Source organism: Neoarius graeffei, chromosome 22 (assembly GCF_027579695.1).
Source record: "Neoarius graeffei isolate fNeoGra1 chromosome 22, fNeoGra1.pri, whole genome shotgun sequence".
NCBI lineage: Eukaryota > Metazoa > Chordata > Actinopteri > Siluriformes > Ariidae > Neoarius > Neoarius graeffei.
The window spans coordinates 48,267,932-48,277,147 of NC_083590.1; the positions used below are offsets into that span (position 1 = coordinate 48,267,932).

General features: G+C 42.1%; 1 protein-coding gene across 2 annotated transcripts in view; it reads left to right on the plus strand.

Moving 5' to 3' along the window:
• LOC132870909 (IgGFc-binding protein-like) overlaps window positions 1–9,216 on the plus strand; it is a 70,232-nt gene that overhangs the window by 49,451 nt on the left and 11,565 nt on the right. For both annotated transcript variants that reach the window (XM_060904888.1, XM_060904889.1), the window contains exons 22-25: window positions 1,412–1,559; window positions 4,850–5,103; window positions 5,211–5,793; window positions 8,144–8,766. In XM_060904888.1, the coding sequence (XP_060760871.1) occupies window positions 1,412–1,559; window positions 4,850–5,103; window positions 5,211–5,793; window positions 8,144–8,766 (1,608 nt within the window). The remainder of the gene's footprint in view (window positions 1–1,411; window positions 1,560–4,849; window positions 5,104–5,210; window positions 5,794–8,143; window positions 8,767–9,216) is intronic.

Genomic DNA, 9,216 nt, shown 5'->3' on the forward strand with positions numbered 1-9,216 from the left:
AATCTCAAGAGAAGGTGGGTCATGCAGCAAGACAATGACCCTAAGCACACAAGTTGTTCTACCAAAGAATGGTTAAAGAAGAATAAAGTTAATGTTTTCTAATGGCCAAGTCAAAGTCCTGACAATCCAATCGAAATGTTGTGGAAAGACCTGAAGCGAGCAGTTCATGTGAGGAAACCCACCAACATCTCAGAGCTGAAGCTGTTCTTTACGGAGGAACGGGCTAAAATTCCTCCAAGCCGGTGTGCAGGACTGATCAACAGTTACCGCAAACGTTTAGTTGCAGTTATTGCTGCACAAGGGGTCACACCAGATACTGAAAGCAAAGGTTCACATACTTTTGCCATTCACAGATATGTAATACTGGGTCATTTATAGGTCTAGTTTTATTGAAGGGTCGGTGTTCTGATAAACTGTCCTACACGTCAATGCGCAGAGCACAAAACGTCATCTCTTGGCATTTGAACAGATTTTTGTCCTAGATCAGCTGTGCTATAAACGGTGCAGAATAAACGGTGCAGATTAACGGCGTGCATTCAATCTTTATTACTTAATCTAACATAATGCTGATTTCTAACCATTGCGTGAGTCTTGCAATACATCTGAAATATCTCCCCTTCACGATCTTCCACCAAAGCGCTTCAACTTCTGACCTATCTGATCAGCTGTTGTAGCTCTACACCCTACTCGTCCTTCAAAGCCCCACTGATGTCAGAACATTCTACATTCATTTATTACTGTAGAAGCATATTCTGATGGGGTCATATGAGTTGTGAGAACGTCCTGCGGCGTCATTTGAATTGTAATAACGTCCTACACTCATTTTAATAGAGCAAATGGTACTTGTGAATAGTGACAAAAAACCTATTAATTCTACATATTCTGACAGGGTCAGTTGAAGAGTCAGAGCGTCCTAGATTCATATGAATGTAAAAGCATATTCTGATGGAGTCGTTTGAATTGTCAGGACGTCCTACATTCAGATGAATTCTGACAGGGTTGGTGGACGTTGTATCAGTGTAGAAGCATGTCCTTTGCAGAGGGAAAAACCACGAACTACAGTATGACTAAAAGTTAAAGTTGAATCACACTGTAGGATTTCCTGCAATGTAGGACTGCTCGACAGACGTGTCTGACATCCCCTCCTACCGTAGGACGCTTCGCGGATGTAGGACCGTTTATCAGAACACCGGGCTATATGTTGAGACACTACTGTTTATACAGCATCCATGTTGAGTGTTACATGCTCCCACAGTCATATTTCAAACAGTGGCCCATTGTTCTCATAGAGTCTCTAATAGTATTCCATGAGCTCCTGTTCGGTAAACACCGCTATGACATGATTACTTTGTTAATTGTTGAAAAAAAAAAAAGACAGTGGCAATGGTGACGTGTTAAACCCATGTTACAGATTAATCAGACTGTCATCACAGAATCTTGCCAAGAAAGTTTGACCTGTCTTCCCTCTGGAAAAGTGCATCATGAAACCATAGAATGCAGTTCTATTGAAGTCTGTGAGGTAAAGAATGCAGTTCGTGGCTGCTATCCAAATCCTAATGGTGAGTAAACGCACTTTTGCTGGATTCCTGCTCAACAGTAATGTCACAGTTATTGTTCTTAATGATTTCATATTAGCATACAAAACATCTCATCTCATTATCTGTAGCCGCTTTATCCTGTTCTACAGGGTCACAGGCAAGCTGGAGCCTATCCCAGCTGACTACGGGCGAAAGGCGGGGTACACCCTGGACAAGTCGCCAGGTCATCACAGGGTTGACACATAGACACAGACAACCATTCACACCTACGGTCAATTTAGAGTCACCAGTTAACCTAACCTGCATGTCTTTGGACTGTGGGGGAAACCGGAGCACCCGGAGGAAACCCACGCGGACACGGCGAGAACATGCAAACTCCGCACAGAAAGGCCTTCGTCGGCTACGGGGCTCGAACCCAGACCTTCTTGCTGTGAGGCAACAGCGCTAACCACTACACCACCGTGCCGCCGCATACAAAACATTATAACTGTAAATCCTTATAACTCTTCTACCTACAGTGTTGTAATTGAGTCACTAAACCTCAAGTCCGAGTCCAGTCTTGCATCCCCAGTGTTCAAATCTGAGTCATTAAAGAAAATTTCGAGTCAGGTCTGAGAACAAGACTCCACCCGCACTGTTTGACGATGGCTGTTGCTGCCTTTATGTGAAAGCGTCTCTGCTACTGTGTCGGATGAACGTTACTGCTCGACTGCCCCATTTTAGTTAATAGGCTACAGATAGGGGCGGCACGGTGGTGTAGTGGTTAATGCTGTCACCTCACAGCAAGACGGTCCGGGTTTGAGCCCCGTGGCCGGCGAGGGCCTTTCTGTGCGGAGTTTGCATGTTCTCCCCGTGTCCACGTGGGTTTCCTCCGGGTGCTCCGGTTTCCCCCACAGTCCAAAGACATGCAGGTTAGGTTAACTGGTGACTCTAAATTGAGCGTAGGTGTGAATGTGAGTGTGAATGGTTGTCTGTGTCTATGTGTCAGCCCTGTGATGACCTGGCGACTTGTCCAGGGTGTACCCCGCCTTCGCCTGTAGTCAGCTGGGATAGGCTCCAGCTTGCCTGCGACCCTGTAGAACAGGATAAAGTGGCTAGAGATAATGAGATGAGATGAGGCTACAGATAAAAAGCTCGTTCATTGCTCAGCAAGCCCCGCCCACTATCAACAGGGCAAATAACATGAGAGAGGGTTAACACTAGCTAGTTCATCGCTCAGCAAGCAAGCCCCGCTATCAACAGGTCAATGAACATAGTGTGTCACTTCCTTCTCTGGGTGGAGTCTTGCCAAATGACGACTGAAGTTCGAGGTTGTCCCCGTCGTCTCCTTGATAGTTCTTCTACATACATATGGAACACATAGCAGTGCATTTTCAGGGAGTACGAAGTATTCCATCAGAGATGGTTGGGAGACGGATGTAAGTGCAGAAGGTGTGTTTATTAATACAAGTGAAGACAGGTAAACAATCCAGAATGGCAGGCAAAATCGTAAAACAGTGAAACAGGCAATAGGTCGAGTGAAGCACAAACAGGCTATCGTAGACTTGGCAGAATCAAAGACGAGAAACAGGAAAAACCAAACAAGGAAATAAGGCTTGGTAATGTGTCAGCAACGCAACTCAATACTTCGCAAAGTAAGTGTGTTTTTATATCAGCGCACTGATTGCACCTTAATCCTTTGTGGGTGCAAGTCGTTTATGGCGCACGTGAGAATCCGCTTGGTGCACGCACTGTCCAGAGCACGCCCGAGAGTCTATCTGATGCACGCACCAAGGTGCGCAGGTGTGACACTTTTGCACGAAATTAGTACAAAAATGAATGTAGTTATAAATATCTTATGCCAAATTATTATGACATGTTACAAAAAATACGGAAAAATCTGAGTCCTCGTCTCCAATTTGCGAGTCTTATTGCAGTTAATGTACGAGTCCGAGTCCAAGTCATCAGTACTCAAGTCCAATCAAGTCACTAGTCCTTAAAATTAGGGCATGAGTCGGACTCGAGTACTACAAGCCTGCCTATAAATACCACTACATAAAACCATTATGACTGTAGTAAGTAAAACTGGTCTGGAAAAAGGTTAATAATAAATGGGTAGATAGGTGACAATGCATTTTTCTCAAGGTTTGAATTTTATGTGGATTAGATCATGAACAACTTTTCCTTAAAGATAGTTGTAAGTTAAGCAGATGAGTGTATGGTCAGTTTATCATCTCATCTCATTATCTCTAGCCGCTTTATCCTTCTACAGGGTCGCCAGTTTATCATTTAAAGCATATTTTCTTTACAGGAGAACATGTCAAATAAAAAAAAGCTTCATTATTTTATTAATTTGACACATTATAAATTATAAAACTTTTTTAAAATTCTTGTTTAGCCATTATTTTACCAGGAAGTCCTTCGAGATTAAAATATCTTTTTCAAGGGAGACCTGGCCAAGAAAGCAAACCATTACACCATTATAAGGACGGTCAATATTATAAAATAAAGCATTTTTTGGGACAGTTAGAACATGATAAAACAGGTGACATCCTGGGCATATATTACAGTTTCATGACTTCGGTTTCATATCTGGTGGTTTAATTAAGCTGTGTGCACAAAACTGTCAGAAAAATAATAGCATGTGCTGGAAATTTACTATTTTATAGCTGCATAATAATAATAATAATAATAATAATAATAATAGTGGAAGCAACATTGTTGAATTAAAATACACAAAATGCCATTCAAGTGTGAGGGCTTTTATTTTGTGATGCCAACAGACAAGTGTTCATGATGGTCATCAAAAAATAAGCAAAGTTTCAAAGACAAAGTTATCAGGATACTCCGAAACCATAAACAACAACAAAAAAAGGGAACAACTGAATGATAATGAAGGTGGCATGGTGGTGTAGTGGTTAGCGCTGTCGCCTCACAGCAAGAAGGTCCGGGTTCGAGCCCCGTGGCCGGCGAGGGCCTTTCTGTGTGGAGTTTGCATGTTCTCCCCGTGTCTGTGTGGGTTTCCTCCGGGTGCTCCGGTTTCTCCCACAGTCCAAAGACATGCAGGTTAGGCTAATTGGTGACTCTAAATTGCCTGTAGGTGTGAATGTGAGTGTGAATGGTTGTTTGTCTCTATGTGTCAGCCCTGTGATGATCTGGTGACTTGTCCAGGGTGTACCCCGCCTCTCACCCATAGTCAGCTGGGATAGGCTCCAGCTTGCCCATGACCCTGAACAGGATAAGCAGTTATAGATAATGGATGGATGGATGGATTTCCAAATCATCATTACCACATGTCTTAAAAGATTACCATTTTATACTTATTCCCCTAGCTTCATCAGGTATCTGTTGGGTCATGGGAGACCCACACTATCGTACTTTTGATGGCGAGTACTACAACTTCATGGGCAACTGTACCTACATTCTGGCCAAAAACTGCCATGTAGACAATGATCACCCAGCATTTGAAATCCAGGCCATGAATAAACGCACTGGAAGCTCAAAAGGCACCAGTGTCAGTGGAGTCAACATTCAAGTCTATGGTCAAACTATCACCATTATCCAACATGAGAATGGGTTTGTCAGAGTGAGTTTAAATATTTGTTTTAACATTGACCTGTTCTAGCAATTGGGAGTTAGTTTGTATTTGGTTCTAATATAAAGTTCTAATGTTTATGTTTTCATACATTTCAGATTCGTGATTCACTTTGGTGCCTTCCAATCTCCTTGGACAATGGCAGAGTAACTCTTCAGCAAAGTGGCCTGTTGGTTATAATCAAGACAGACTTTGGATTGTCAGTGCAGTATGATTGGGATCAGTATTTAGTGGTGAGGATACCAGTTAGCTTTGTGGGAAGGATGTGTGGCATGTGTGGGAACTTCAATGGAATAAAAGGTGATGACCTTACCACTCCCAATGGCAGCGTAGCAAGCAGTATTCCACAACTGGGAAAGAGCTGGATAGTACCAGGTTTTGTGGGTGAAGCTTATTGTACAGATGATTGTGTTGGTCAGTGTGAGAGCTGCCAGGGAGAACCATGGATTGAACGTCTAGCAGCAGAGTCCTTCTGTCGCTTGGCCACCATTCTAACTGATGGTCCATTACGCGATTGCAACTCTCTCATTGACCCCAAGGTTTTTTATGAAAATTGCCTTCTGGACTACTGTTTGGGAAAAGGATTGAAGAAATTTCTATGTAAGACAGCAGAGATTTATACAGATGCTTGTCAGCAAGCTGGCATTCATGTGCACGACTGGAGACACATCATTGGCTGTCGTAAGTAATAGAATTTAAATGTGTTTAATTTGTATTTTTACCATACTGGCTTACATACTGTATGAATGTGCATAATATTATTGGCTGCATAAGTATTCACACCAAATAACCACCCTTGGCTGCAATTACAGCTGCAAGTCCTCTGAGATATGTTTTTGTAGCTTTACAATTCTGGATCCTGATATTTTTGCCCATTATTCATGACAAACTTGCTTGAGCTCAGTCAGATTGGATGGAGTGGATTCAAGTTTTACCAAAGCTTCTCAAATGACTTGAGGTCTGGGTTTTGACTAGCCCATTCTAACACAATCAGGTGCTTAGTTTTGAACCCCTCCAGTGTAGCTTTGGCACTACGCTTACTGCCTGTTGGATGGTGAACCTCCATCCCAGTCTCAAGTCTTTTAGATTGTAACAGGATTTCTTCTAGGATTGCCCTTTACAGTGGTGCTTGAAAATTTGTTAACCCTTTAGAATTTTCTATATTTCTGCATAAATATGGCCTAAAACATCATCAGATGTTCACACAAGTCCTAAAAGTAGATAAAGAGAACCCAGTTAAACAAATGAGACAAAAATATCATACTTGGTCATTTATTTATTGAGGGAAATGATCCAATATTACATATCTGTGAGTGGCAAAAGTATGTGAACCTCTAGGATTAGCAGTTAATTTGAAGGTGAAATTAGAGTCAGGTGTTTTCAATCAGTGGGATGACAATCAGGTGTGAGTGGGCACCCTGTTTTATTTAAAGAACAGGGATCTATCAAAGTCTGATCTTCACAACACATGTTTGTGGAAGTGTATCATGGCACGAACAACGGAGGATTTCTGAGGACCTCAGAAAAAGCGTTGTTGATGCTCGTCAGGCTGGAAAAGGTTACAAAACCATCTCTAAAGAGTTTGGACTCCACCAATCCACAGTCAGACAGATTGTGTACAAATGGAGGAAATTCAAGACCACTGTTACCCTCCCCAAGAGTGGTCGACCAACAAAGATCACTCCAAGAGCAAGGCGTGTAATAGTCAGCGAGGTCACAAAGGACCCCAGGGTAACTTCTAAGTAACTGAAGGCCTCTCTCACATTGGCTAATGTTAATGTTCATGAGTCCACCATCAGGAGAGAACACTGAACAACAATGTTGTGCAGGGCAGGGTTGTGAGGAGAAAGTCACTGCTCTCCAAAAAGACCACTGCTGCTCATCTGCAGTTTGCTAAAGATCATGTGGAATACCAGCGAGTTCTAAAGGAAAATGTCAGGACATCTGTCCATAAACTGAATCTCAAGAGAAGGTGGGTCATGCAGCAAGACAACGACCCTAAGCACATAAGTTGTTCTACCAAAGAATGGTTAAAGAAGAATAAAGTTAATGTTTTGGAATGGCCAAGTCAAAGTCCTGACTTTAATCTAATCGAAATGATGTGGAAGGACCTGAAGCGAGCAGTTCATGTGAGGAAACCCACCAACATCCCAGAGTTGATCCAACAGTTACCGGAAACGTTTAGTTGCAGTTATTGCTGCACAAGAAGGTCACACCAGATACTGAAAGCAAAGGTTCACATACTTTTGCCACTCACAGATATGTAATATTGGGTCATTTTCCTCAATAAATAAATGACCAAGTATAATATTTTTGTTTCATTTGTTGAACTGGGTTCTCTTTATCTACTTTTAGGACTTGTGTGAAAACCTGATGATGTTTTAAGTCATATTTAAACAGAAATATAGAAAATTCTAAAGGGTTCACAAACTTTCAAGCACCACTGTATATGGCTCCAATCATCTTGCCTTAACCCTGTCCAATTTTCTAGTCCTTGTTAATGAAAAGCATTCCCATGACATGATGATACCACCACCATTCTTCCCTGCGGGGAATGGACTTCTCAGAGCAGTGAACAATGTTGGGTTTTTGTATACACATAGACTTTGACAAGTTTCCAACATGAGATTTCATATGGTTTTTTTCCATAATGGCTTTCTTCTCGTCATGCTTCCATAAAACTTTTATGCTTTTTATTTGTAATTTTTTCTTTTTGCAAAATGTATAAATTTCCCCCTCCTCAATATTATGAGCTATTTTGTGTAGATTCTTCACATCTAATTCCCAAATAAGTCTACCTAACTTTCAAGTTGTGAAACTACATTGTGGAATTGTGGAAGAGTTTGGGGTAGTGGTGGTTCATATCCTTGCCACTGTAGACGTTTCCTGTAGATATACAGTACCAGTCAAAATTTTGAACACACTCGTTTTGATGAATGCGTAAGCGTGTCCAGGCTTTTGACTGGTACTGTATGTAACCTGCTTTTGAACAAGAATGTGTAGATTTACTGAAAATCTTTTTTTTATCCAGCTACCCCTAAATGCCCGGCAAACAGTCACTTTGAGTCCTGTGCCTGTCCTGCTACCTGTGAGAATCCCACTCCTTCTGCTGAATGCAAAGCAAACTGTGTCGAGGCTTGCACTTGTGATGATGGATACTTGTGGAGTGGAAACAAGTGTGTCCCGAAGTCTCAGTGTGGCTGTATGTACAAAAGTGGAGGTGAGGAGCGTTACTTACAGGCTGGAGAATCCATCTGGGCTGATGACAAGTGCACCAAAAACTGTACCTGCAACCCAACAAATGGTCAAATTATTTGTGAAAATGCACATTGCCCAGTTGAAACAGCATGCAAAGTTAATAATGGGATCAGAGCCTGCCAACCACTCTCTCAAGCCACCTGTAATATCTATGGAGATCCTCACTACAACACGTTTGACAACAGCAGCTACAGCTTCCAGGGCACTTGTACTTACACTGCCGCTCAGGGCTGCCACCTGGAAGGAACACACCTCACTCCATTTGCAGTGATAGTAGAAAACGAGAGATGGAATGAGATCCAAGCCAGTCCAAATGTCTCTATGGCCAAGGTTGTTGTTGTGGAGGTGTACGGCATGATATTAGTGCTGAGAAGAAATCAGCTACATCAGATTATGGTGAGTATAGCCTTGTAGTTTGAAGTTTGTGATATTGTGAAAACCAGTATTGTCGTGGAGTCACTAAACCTTGAGTCTGAGTCTAGGCTCGAGTCCCCAGTGTTCAAGTCTGAGTTAAGTCCAAGTCATTAAAAAAATTTCGAGTTGAGTCCACTATTGATCCAAGTCAAGTCCGAGAACAACACTCCAACTGCACCATTTGATGGTGGCCGTTTTAGCGCCATTAACATTAGTCATGACGTATGAACAGGTGAATGTTCATTGTCTTTATCAGAGAGTGTGAAGTATTCTGTCAGAGATGGTTGGGAGATGAATGTAAGTGCAGAAGGTGTGTTTATTAATACAAGTGAAGACAGGTAAACAATCCAGAATGGCAGGCAAAATCGTAAAACCATGAAACAGGCAATAGGTCAAGAGAGGCACAAACAGGCTATCGTAGACTTGGCAGAA